Below are 12,072 nucleotides of genomic sequence, written 5' to 3'. Positions count from 1 at the left end.
GGGCCAAGAGGTGGTGTAGAAGCATCCAGAGAGTCTGCCCAAGCTGTGGATGACGGTGCCACCAGCAGACAGAAGCAGGCATCTGCAGAAATTCGTTCTGGGGAAGACTGAGCAGGTTTGTGACGGGGCATTGTATGTCGTGGCTGTGGGCCGGTGGCTGATGGGAAGGGGGCTTGGGAGTTGCTGGCCCTGCTGGACCCCACCTGGCTGAGACGGCCCCTCCCCCTCCTACCTGGACCGGTATGGTCCAGGCAAAAGGACCAGTCCAGGTGGGGTGTGAGCCATGCCAGGGAGGGCTGTGGGACAGACCCCAGCTCTCAGGACAGGGCTGCACCTGGAGGGTTTTCTGTAGGTGATGGGGGTGATGGGGGAAACAGGTGTGAAGACTCTGCGGGTCTGCCTGGAGTAGGTCAAGGCACTTGGGTTCAGGTGTGTGGATCTCCCTGCACCAATCACTGGGGAACAGGAGCACTTGTCCCTGAGTCCAGGCAGCCTCTGGCAGGAACCCACTCAGCCGAAGGGGAGGAGTGGCACCTGTCGGGCACCCACATGGGGGGAAGGGGGACAGCTGTGCTCCTAGCTCTCTAGCCTCTGGGGGCCTCTGCAGCCCCTACCACCTCTGTTCGGCTGTTCAAGAGGGTGGCCGGGGTGTGAGCCAGTTGAAGGTCCTGGTGACTCAGGTGACACTTGTAAGGTGAGGATTCTTTGGTAAGTTAAGTGTGGTGGTTTGGGTTGTGTCACCGTGCAATGCCAGGAGTCCCTTCCCTGTGTAGCTCTAGGCAGGACTTGACTCCAGGACGTTCGCATGCACTTTGGAAGGTGGCAGAGGAGTAGTGAAGGCCATCCTGGGCAGAAATGGAGAGAGCTGTGCAGATGCAGAAGGGTGGGGTTGGGGGGACAGGGGTCTTCCCTTCCCGACAGCAGCCCTACCCACCACCAGCATCCCTTGTTGCAAATTCACGGTGGCGGGGGTCTGAAGGGGCCACTGCCTTCCACGGACCTCTCCATCCACCCCCCTTGTGGTCCTGCTTGCCTAACTGGACCTGCCCAGCTCCCCAGCTCCCCTGCAAGCTCCCTCCTTGGCACCTGCCTCCCTGCCTGGGGAGGGCTGCTTATTGCCCCCCCTCCCTCACATTTCTCCAGCTTCTCCTGGATTTCCACGTCCCCAGCTCCCTTCCACAACTGTGTACAGTGGTAACACTGTTCATATTTCATCATGCTCATAGGCCTTTGCTCCTTGGAATGAACCCTGGCAAGCAGAAGTGCAACACAAACTCGCTTAAACCAAAAATGAAACATTGGTTCACGTGACTGAGAAGCCAAGGGGCTTGGTTTCAGGCGTGGCTGGATCCAGGGCCTCAGTCTTCATTACTGGGGCCCAGGGTCTCCTCACCCTCCCAGCCTTCAGTTGCCCACATCGGACGCTGTCTACTCTCTGCTCGAGTCCAGAAGCAAGAAAGCTTTCCCCCAGTGACTCTGGTGCACGTTTGGGGATTGGCCTGGCACCGCCCCATGCCACCGTGAACCTGGTGCTGCGGCCGGCTCTGAAAGGCCGGGACTGCTGGCCGGAGCCACATGCCCGAGGTGGGTAGTGGGAGGGAGGGAGGGGAGATGACCCAGAAGAACATCCAAGAAAAAGAGAACCCGCTGCTTCGGCTGCTGGTTGCTGTGGGAAAGATGACAGCCCGCACACACCTTGCGTTTGGCTGGCCACCACATCTTTCCTCGTGTCCCTGCGCACACTTCCTTATTCCCGGGGAAACTCCCCGCTCTCAGCCGTCTGTCTGGGGCTCTGCTCATAGGGTGGCCACGTGGCTGGTGCCCTGGGGTTGTCTTGGTGGCCCCGGCTACAAGAGGACAGTCTCCTTTCTTCTAGTTCTAGCCGAGCTGAGTCCCAAACTTCATTTCCGCCAGTACCGTGTGCCAGACCCACGTGGCCCCCCCAGAACTCCCGCAAGCTGCCTTTCTGGTACTGACAGCATCAGCACCTCCTCCTTAGGGCTCTTGGAAGCCCTGGGGCTGGAGGGGGGAGGGGAGGGGCCTCCAGGGGCTTGGGAGTGCGGTCACCCCTCTACCTGGGTCCTGGGCCCCTGGGCAGTTCTGGGGATGGCGCTTCTCCAGCAGGGGTGATCGGGACCCAGGGAAGGGGCCTGCTCTCCTCCCTACAGCCTGTCGGCTCAGCCCTCATCTGGGGCCTGCCCCACAGTGGGCAGGGACTTAGGTGCAGGGTAAAGTTTGGAGCGCTTGGGCTGGACAGTGGGGCAGAGGGGAAGGTCCTGGGGTGGGGGGTGAACATCCTCCAGGTGTGAGCTCTGCTTCTCCAATGACAGTAGAAACTGTCGCTAGCTGACAAGGGGACCCCAGGGTGCACAGTCCCCAGGCCTGCCTGCCCTCCTCCCGCCAGGTTCTCCTTGAGGAACTTGTCCCCTCTGTGTTTCAGCCACTCTGCCTCCAGACTGCTCTCAGCAGAGACCCTCCCAGGAACCGGCCCTCTGCAGGGGAGCTGCCCCGCCCCAGGGCATGGGCCCTGGCCTATCACTGGTGGGTGCTCCGGGAGCAGGCCCCTGGGGCTCAGGTGCACAGCTGGCGGGCCACCAGCCTCAGGGCTCCCTGAGGGCCCCACTCCCTGGAGAGCACCAGACGCAGCCTGCCTGTAGCTGCGGCTCAGTCTCCCTGAGCGGGCTGTCCAGCACCCGGGCTGGGGGAGTCACCCACTGGTGTGGGGGTGGCTGCCTCTCACTGCCAGGAGCACTGCTGAGGGCAACGGGCCGCATCTGTGCTGTCCTCGGTGTGCCGGGAGGGGGACTGCCCGCTGGGCCCACTGGCCACGCTGTTCTGCCCACGCAGGGCCTGGGCGAGGACCTGGACCTGCCCCAGCCTTCCCTCCGTCTGCCCCCGCCCCCGCCACACTCCGCCATCGAACCTTTCCACGCGTATCAGGTATCCGTGCTGCATAACAAACAGCCCCGAATGTAGCAGCTCCCCACAGTAGACGTTACCGTCTCACCGGTTCCGAGGGGCGGGCATCTGGGAGCCGCTGGGCCGGGGGCCTGGCTCGGGGCCTCTGTGGAGGTCCAGCTGTGGGCCGGGGCCACCGTCTCTGGCGACTCCAAGCTTGTTCATGAGGCTGTGGGCAGGAAGCTTCACTGTTACAGCACAGCCTCTGGGGAGTGAGTGATGAGGGAGGGGGAGAAATTCAACACAAGCTCAGGGACAGAAGCCTGGGTGCTGCAGCCCGTCACCTTGGAGGTGACCCGCCGTCCCGCATGCACAGGGGACAGCACGGCAGGACCAGCGGGGGCCACCTGGAGCCGCTGCCCCACACCAGGCCCTGCCCTCAGCTCTGCATGGCTTCTGGGATCCTAAGCTGGGGGTGCCCTGAGCCACCCCACCAGACACTCCTGTGGGAAAGGGCTTCTCCCTGGCTTCTGTGCGCTGGGGCCATGGCCCTCAGGTGTCAGGCTCCTTGGGGTGGCCTTCCAGGGGCCAGGCCCATCCAGGGACGGACTGATCAACGTGCGGCATAAAGGCCTAGCTCCTCACTCGACTCCAGGGCCTCTGGGGTGCAGGCAGCCTGCTGTGTGGGCCATATGACCCGGCCGACCCCATGGTGCTGGAGGTCTGGGGGGGGATAAGCCTCAATAGGAAAATCACCATGCAGACCCCACAGTGTTCAGAGCAAGGCTGTGCCACCTGAGTGGGTGCTCTCCATGCTTTGGAAGCCCTGGTAGACACCACGCGACCAGGCAGCCAGCCCCATCGTGCCTGGCTGTGCATGAGGCCCAAGGGGGACCAGCCCCCCACACGGAGCACCTGCCTCTCTGCTCTGTGGGGGAAGGGAAGAACACTGACATTAGAGCATGGTGGAATCATGACTGGAGTGGCCTGATGCTCTGGTGGGGGCCCAAGGGGAGGAAAACTGGAAAACTAGGGACCAGGGTCGGGAAGAGGCACTGGCAGTGGGCGGCAGGGGGGAGATCCTCATGCCCCCTGTTAAGGCCCATCAGGGACATCCACCATGGATGAGGTGCCGGACAGCTCGGGAGGGAAATTCCTTGGCCAGTTGGCATCCGTCAGCATCCATCCTGAGCCAACAATGGGCTGCAGGTGGATCAGGAAGGGCATGGCCACGGAGGCCCAGACAGAGGCCATGCACCACAGCATCCCTCAAAGGAACAGGACGGCAATGCCTTCCCACAGAATGGGCACATTCTGGGTCTGGGCTTGCCCTTCCTGCCTGTGGGGCCTCGGCCAGCACCCGGTCTGAGGGCCCATGGTGGTTTGACCCAGCAGCAAAGGGCCCCAAACAACATTGTGTCAGACCAAGGGACCTGCTTCCCTGCCAGAAGGCCCTTCATGGTCTGGCCCCTGCTTTTGCCTCCCTCATCTCTTGCCGTACTCCCCTGGCACGCTCTGCTGGCCTTGGTGGCCTTCCTGTTGTCCTCAAACACAAAGACTTGAGTTCACCTCAGGGCCTTTGCACCTGCTCTTCCCTGACGTTGACCCCTCCTTGTTCTCCAGCTCCTGCTTAGCTGAGTTCCTCAGTGTTCACGACACAGAACCTGAAGTTGTTGATGCCATTCTCCCCGTGGAGACCTGGGCTTCCGTTCTCCTGGAGCCCTCGCCCCTAAACAGGTTCTGGGCATGGTAAGCCTTCAGGAAATGCCTGGGGATGGGCTGACCAAGATGAACGCTGGGTCTGCAAGTGCCTTTGGACCCTGCCACGGGTCCTTGGGATGGTCCTTAGTTTCCCTGCGTCACAGGTCCCTCATCAGGGAATGGGCACGAGAAGGTTTCCTGGCACGTCGTGTTGTGAGGACTGCAAACAGGCATGGGGAGCATGGTGTGGCACTTGGCAAGGAGGGTGCACACAAGCGAATAAACCTCGCTGACCCCTCTGCTGGAGGGTGCCCCCGGCCGGGGCTGAGAGAGGTCAGGAAGGACGGGCCACCGGCATGTTTCACGTCCCCGCGGCAAACCACAGAACACACCTGCAGCGGGAAGGGTGGCCCGTGTGTGTTCATCTCATGCAGTGGCCTGAGGGGTCATTTCCAGCTCTGTCCCCATCACTCTTTGCTTGGAAACGCGCTGCCGGCTCTGGCTCTCGGGGCAGGCCTGCAGAGACCGGGGCAGGCCGTGCCCCTTAGTCGCAGAGTATCCTCACGCGCACCGTGTGCCTCCCACTTCACCTTCACATCTCATGGGGAGTCCTTTTCCATGAGCCGTTTGGGAATGCAGCTGATCTGTCGACCTCAGACATGAAGAGATGAAGGAAAACAACGGTGTCCCCAGCATGAAGCCCACCTCTCCCGGGGCTTGCTCTGGACCAGGGGCCCGCAAACACAGCCACTGCCCGTTTTTATAAATGAAGTGTTATTGGCACCCAGCCACACCCATCCATTTCCCTGCGGCCCAGTGGCTGCTTTCCGGCTGCAGGGCCACCGTTGAGCAGTCAAGAGGAGATCCTGGGCCTGAAAGGTCTGAAGTATTTACCATGTGGCCGGACAGAAGTTTGCAGCCCTTGTGCTAGACCCTGGCTGTGCTGCCTCCCCACCCCTCGGACCCACCCGAGGAGCCAGCAGCCGAGCTGCTCTAGCTCTGTGTATTATTCATGACCGGAGCGTGCTGATGTCAAGCGGTCAGATTGCTCCCTTTTTCACGGATTGCGGTTTTCTTTTTGCTGCTAGAGCTTTTTATCTAGGGCATGTTGTCCGTGTCGGAAAAAGTCCTCTACTTTGCATTTCCTTTATCTGAACTTGAGACAACATGCAATCAATATCAGTACTTGCTGTGTTCCTGCTTTATGGTCAAATGCCTTTTTATTTTTATGGGAAGGATGTTTCATAAGTGCTCTTGCAATGGCGTCCTGGCAGATGGAACGTAGCCTTCTTGTGAAATGTGTGGTTTCTCTTTAGAAGGGAAGGAGCCACACGGGGGACAGCGTGAGCACAGATGCTGGGTCAGCAGCCTGTTTCATGAACGACTTCCCCTCAGCCGATGTTCCCACAGAGGCCCTGGGATACGTGGAAGCAAAGAGCAGTCCGTCCGTGCCACCCACCAGAGCTCTGCAATTGTCACCGTGTCATGAAATATTAACACGCACACACACGCACACACTGTGTGCTTTTCGTCAATGAGATGGCTCTCAGGCCCGAAGGCAGCCCAGGGAAGGAGCGCGGGGCGGGGGCCTGGACACAGCCGCACGCACTGGCGGGTCTCTGCTGCCTCGGCCGGTTACCTGGGGCCTAAGACCGCTGTCCAGGCGGCGGCAGCCGCAGCGAGCTAACTCCTGTGGCGGGCACCTGTTGAATGCCCGAGCCGGCCGACCCAGAATGCTGCAGTGACAGGTGGGCGGGCCTCCTGCAGGTGAGAGTCTCATATCTGCGGTGGTCCTGCTCACTGCCGTCCACTCTCTGCCTCCTGGTGCTAACTGCTTCCGGGGAGGGCTCCAGCCACCTTTGTGCCTATCGAAGTGTCTTGAGAAATCCATCAAGTACTGGCCTGTACAAGGGGCTCTGATGGGTCCTGACACGTTCCCCAAGCTGCACACAGATCTCCAGGGGGTGGGACGGTGCGGCAGGGGTCCCGTGGACCCATAGCACTGTGGCTGGCTCCTTTGTGGAGAGGCAGGGGCAGATAAAGGCTGGGGGCCTTCCGGTGGAGGATGTTGTGGGCAGGAATCTGGACACTAGGTCATACAGCCGGGGGAGGAAGTGAAAGGGTGGCCAGTCAGTCAGCCGGGGGTCAGCCGCAGTCCCCTGCCCCCTGGTCAGAGAGGCCCAGGAGTGGCTGCGGGGCACTGTGGGCTGGTGGCTGGGAAGGAGAGGGCAGTGGCCTTTGTGAGGTGAGGGCCCTGTGGGGGGTGGTTTGGACCGTTAGGAGAGCTGCGATCAGCTTTTTTTGCGGGGGGGGGGGGGGGGGGGGGCTCAGAATTCCTTATGGTTCTTCCAGTCAGGAGGACTGAGAAGGGCCAGGGCAACCAGGGAGGAGTTTGGACATCTGTGGGTCCCCATGGCCAGCACCTACCACCTGGCTGCTCTGTGGTGAGAGCTTGCAGGCCCCTGCGGACCGGTCCTGCCTGACCGGGAACGGCCTCCTGGCTTTGGGCCCTGCCAGGAAGACTGGGGTGAGGGTAGCCGCAAGAATCTTGGTGGAGGAGGTTCTGAGGCCTGGAGGGGAGGTGGCTCACCCAGGCCCCAGGCCCACTTGGGTCTCCTGCCCTGCCTACCACCTGAGCCCCCACCCCCCACCTCCCCTCCCAGCCCAGCGCCAGCGGGGCTTGGGGAGACTTGCTGCCGCCCAGCCTTTCAAAGAGAAGCTGGCTGCTAGACCCTCGGGAGGCAAGCGCCTGCCTGAGAGCCGGGTCTAGGGGTCTCCGGGAAGGCGGAACCCGGCAGGTAGGGCGTCTCGGAGCCCGCGTCCTTGGCTCTTTCGCGGACGCGGGACTCCGTCCGCAGGCTGAGCTCTCGGCCAGTGACGCAGAGCGCGCTGCGGGGCGGGCGGGGGGCACTGCGCGGGGCGCGCACTCAGCCCGAGATGCGGGCGGCCCCGCGGGGCCAGCTGGCGGTCCTGCGCAGCGGCGCGAGTGACGCGGGGACACGGGCCCGCTCCGAGCAGGTACGCCCACCCCCCCCCCACCGGGATGGACAGCACCGGGGTGCGGAGACAGGTAGCACGACCGGCGCGGGTGGGGGAGGGGAGGGTGCGCGGGTTGGGAGGAGGGCGTCCCAGGATCCAAGGGCGCGGCTGGGCTGCAGGCACAAGCAGAGCGCAGGCTAGGGTGCGTGCGCTGCCCGGGGCCGGGACCTGGGCGCTGGCCGGGGTGCTGATGCGGGTGGGGGACACAACCCGGGGCGCTGCGGGGGCGCAGAGTCGGGGCCAAGCTCCGGGGTGGGGTTGCGGGCCTGGGCGCAGGCGGGAGCGTGAGGCGCAGGGACCCAGGCTGGGCTGCGGCAAGGCCAGGCGCAGTCTGCGGGGGGTGCCTTACCCAGACCTGGGGAGATCCGGAACTTGGCCCATCTCGGACTTAAGCTCTGACTGCAACTTCCCCACCCCCACCCCCAAGACCACAGGGCCCAGTGCTGTTGGCTGGCACTTCCTTCGTGCCTCCTCCAGTGTAGCTATTTATAGTCTCGCAAGTGTTTTCACAGCCTGTATTTCAGAGGATGCCTGACCTGGGGAGCCGCAGGGAGCAGGTACACGGTCTAGAAGGAGAAGCAGAGGCGGGGGTGGTGGGGCCTCACATATGAAGTCTGTTGGTTGGGCCTTTCAGGCTGGGGCGGGTGGGGTGTGAGGAGGAGGCCCTGTCTCGGTGAGTTCCCACGTCCTGGCCCCAGGTGGCTGCTATAAAGCGCGGTCCTCGGGACTTTCGCTCTGTTTGGACCTGGTGTCTAGTCGCGATGCTGCCAGGGGCGCCACCTTTCAGCGCCCCCCTGCACTGCGGGAGGCGGGGATGAGGGGTGCTGCCTGGGCACGGCCTGCTGTTGGGGCCCCTCCCCGTGCCCCTGTGCTCGCGGCCCGTGGCCCCTTCTGTCCTCTCTGCTCCTGACGATTGCTCAGAGCAGCGCTCTGATTTGGACATCCACCCCGCTCAGGCCCGCCAGAACAGCCTCACGTTCTGGTCAGGGACCTGCGCTGAATGACACTTACAGATGTGCATTTTCGTGTGCGTGTGTGTGTTTCAGAAACACTTGTGTAGCTACCCTGATCTCATATATTTATTATAATTAGTATCTATACCATTAAGCTCTACTTTTTGAGTCCGTTGATTGTGTTTTGGGTTTCTTTCCTACCTTTTAAGTAAAAATTTCCAAACATACAGCAAGGTGGAAGGAGTTTTACAGTGAGCACCTAGACGTGTACTTTGTGTACGTGCAGGCCCGTGTGCTGACACCTTCTGTGTGTTTACGCGTCTGTGGGCCTGTCTTCTTGGAAGCCATTTCCTTTCAAAGTGTTCTTAACACACCGGTTTGCCATTGCATTTGGAGAATTAGAGCTGTGAACCCGGGTGACCACAACTGCTTTCGGGGGAAATGTGAAGAAAGGGTTGATGGTCAGATTTGGAAGAGAACCTCAGAGAAGGTTGGAGGGGGGACTTTGTAAGATCATGGTCAGCCCTGGGTTTCCAGACTCTTCCAGGGTCCAGACTGTGGGGTGGGGGGGAGGGGAGGGGAGTCCAAAGTCTGATCTAAATCTCATCTAAGTCAGGGGTGGGGGGAGACCCCAGGTACGTTCATGCTGAGGCAGACTCCTCTGCAGCTGTGAAGCTGTCCCGAATGCAATGATGGGGCACAGGACAGACATTCCCATCCCAAAGGGGAGCAACTGGAAGGAAGGGCCAGGGGCTACTGCATGGCTTGCTGTGGGAATTCGGAGAACAGAGCCCAAGATGGGAGGGGTGCAGGGCAGCGGCGGCTCCTCCTTTGAAATCGTTCTGCCCGCGCGCCCCCCCCGCCCCCGCACACACACTCTGGGCCCATGCTGGGAGGGCAGGCCCCTGATCTCTGAAATGCCAGGAGCAGCAGGGGTGGGGACGGAGCTTTTCCTCGGGCCCTTCGCCGTGACCTGAGGTCGCTCTCGTTACAGATGGGCATCTGGGCTCTGGGCGCGTGCAAGAGTCCCGGCTGGGGCACAGAGCGTGGGCGGCAGGGGAAGCGTGCAGATCCGCGAGGGGACCGGGCTCCACACGAGGAGACCTGTGCCTGGTGCTCTCAGACACCTGCCTCATTTCCCTCTCTGATCTACTCCAGCAGCCGTCCATGGTGTCCTTCCAGAACCTTCAGCCTCGTGAGCTGGAGGAAAGGCTGTCCTGAGGGGGCCAGGAGACTGTGGAAGCTGGAGTGGGAGCAGCCCGCAGGACGGAGCCCCCAACCCTGAGGAAAGCCGGCTCCAGGCAGGAGGAGGGCTTTGGGGTGCAGCCAGGAGGATGGCTGACCTGGGCATGGTCCCCAGTCTCCAGTGCAGCAACAGCAGTCTCTGCAAGACCAGGAGGTTGCAGTACCTGTTTGGCAACAGTGCAAAGGTGGGCTTCCGGGGGTCCGCAGGCGCCCATCGGCCGGGTCCACCAGAGCCCTGTGGGGCACAATGACCACCAGGGAGGGGTGTTTCCTGCCCGGGCAGAGGCTCAGCGGGGCTGGGGGAAAGGGGTCTGGAGAGAATGGTAAGTGGCCAGGTCTGTCCCCTCCCACGGGCTTCACGACCCCTTCATGTTCTTGGTCAGGTTGGGAGGGTGCTGGGTAAGCATGTCAGTCCTGTCCGGGGCCAGACTCACGGGAAGCCATCACCCCTGACATCCCTGATTTGACTGGGAGGGCCCTGAGCACCACCCAAGTCCTGGACCAGATTCCCGGAGGCCCGGGACAAGACTGCAGAAGGGCGCGTTTGATTTGCTGGGCCCCTGGTCGGGTGGGCAGGAGGGCATCTCAGCTTGCTGTCTCGCCAGGACGGAGGCAGGTGTCCAGACCCTTATCCGCCACGTGGCTCTGTTCTTGAGGAAGGCAGTGTTAACAGAGAAACTGGAAGTTCTGGGAAGTGATCCTCCCGCTGGAACCCACACCTGAGAGCCTCAGCCGGGCCCCCCCACCGCCGTCCTGGGAAGAGGCCCCCAAAGCTGGACAGGGAGCTCAGCCATGTCCAGGAGCAGCGTAGGGTGTGCTCCCCCCAAATAGTGCTGTGATTGCCCAGGGGTCTCAAAGTGCCCTTTTTATCCTCAGCAAGAAAATCTCAGTTCGTGGGTCCCGCAAAATATCAAGAAGAAGGAGTGCGTGTACTTTGTGGAGAGCTCCAAACTGTCAGACGCGGGGTGAGTGGCCTGGCAGTGTGTCCGTGCCCACGGCGTGGCTGTGTGGCCTTGGGTGGCTGCGGCATTTCCGCTTACCCCTGGAGCTTGCTGGGGGGAGCAGCTTCACCCCGTCCTGCTTGCAGAAGAGGTGCAGAGAACTTAGGTGACCCGTCCAGGGTCATAATGGGACCCCTCTGCAGTGGTGCTTGGACTTGAACCCAGTTGGGCACCAGTGGCCGCCTCTAGAATGCTCTAGAATGCTCATTTCCCTCTGGAGTCGAGAGTGTCACAGGTTCGGGGACCGCAAGGGGCCTCAGGGAGAGCCCACAAGCCAGGCCCCTCACCGGGGAGGGTGCCACATCCAGACAGGGACCCCTGACCCCAAAGCCCCACCGCACCATTGTTGCCACCCCTCCCCACGGAGCCCGGGGCTCTGGTGTGGCCGCCACGACCACCTCCACCAGCAGCAGTGGCCACGGTGCCTCCACGCTGCGGGACACTTCACTCTGGGGCCGCTGGTCCCCCCCTGAGTCGGGGGGAGCCTGCGGGAAGCTCCGCAGGAACCTTGCGGGAGGCGTGGTGTGGCTTGGCGTTCCTTGCGGATGCACGGAGCACGTCTGTGTTCCTGCCTCCCCTGCGGCCACACCCGAGTCCGCACTGTGCCGGACAGGCCACGTCCTTTCTTACTTCTTCCACTCCTTCTTTGTGGCCGACGCTGCCTCTGCTGAGCAGCCCTCCCTGACTGCACTGGGAAATAACCGCTCCCTCCCCACGCTCCATGTACTTGTCTTTCATACCAGTCGACTGCACCACGATTGTGTGGCTTTGTGGTGGCAGAGTCACCTTCTCTCTCCCCATCATGGGCCAATATCATGCAGCTCAACGTGTCACATGACACGGGAGGAGCAGCCTGTGCGGGAAGGCCCTGTATGGGGAAGGTGGAGGGACGATGACACGGAGTCAGGCAGGAGTGGTCCCCAACGATGATGCCGTTCCTGGGGTCCTGCGGCATGCCCTGGTGTCGCCCTGCACACGTGTCGGGGTTCACGCCCCGCACGTCCTGCACACGTGTCGGGGTTCACATCCTGCACACGTGTTGGGGTGCACGCCCCGCACGTCCTGCACACGTGTCGGGGTGCACGCCCTGCACGTCCTGCACACGTGTTGGGGTTCATATCCCGCACACGTGTTGGGGTGCACGCCCCGCACGTCCTGCACACGTGTCGGGGTTCACATCCTGCACATGTGTCGGGGTGCACGCCCCGCACGTCCTGCACACGTGTCAGGGTGCA

The 12,072-nt window shown here is 62.1% G+C and overlaps 1 protein-coding gene across 1 annotated transcript in view; it reads left to right on the top strand.

The window, feature by feature from the left end:
• Positions 1–9,758: 9,758 nt before the first annotated feature.
• The window catches only part of TRPM2 (transient receptor potential cation channel subfamily M member 2), a 50,572-nt gene continuing 48,258 nt past the window's right edge, over positions 9,759–12,072 (top strand). Inside the window, 4 exon segments of the mRNA XM_021679187.1 lie at positions 9,759–9,786; positions 9,850–9,915; positions 9,918–10,021; positions 10,713–10,801. Coding sequence (XP_021534862.1) covers positions 9,759–9,786; positions 9,850–9,915; positions 9,918–10,021; positions 10,713–10,801 — 287 coding nt within the window.

This window comes from Neomonachus schauinslandi, chromosome 1, assembly GCF_002201575.2.
Source record: "Neomonachus schauinslandi chromosome 1, ASM220157v2, whole genome shotgun sequence".
Lineage (NCBI taxonomy): Eukaryota > Metazoa > Chordata > Mammalia > Carnivora > Phocidae > Neomonachus > Neomonachus schauinslandi.
Note: the sequence above shows the minus strand (reverse complement) of the source record. Positions and strands in the feature narration are given on the sequence as shown.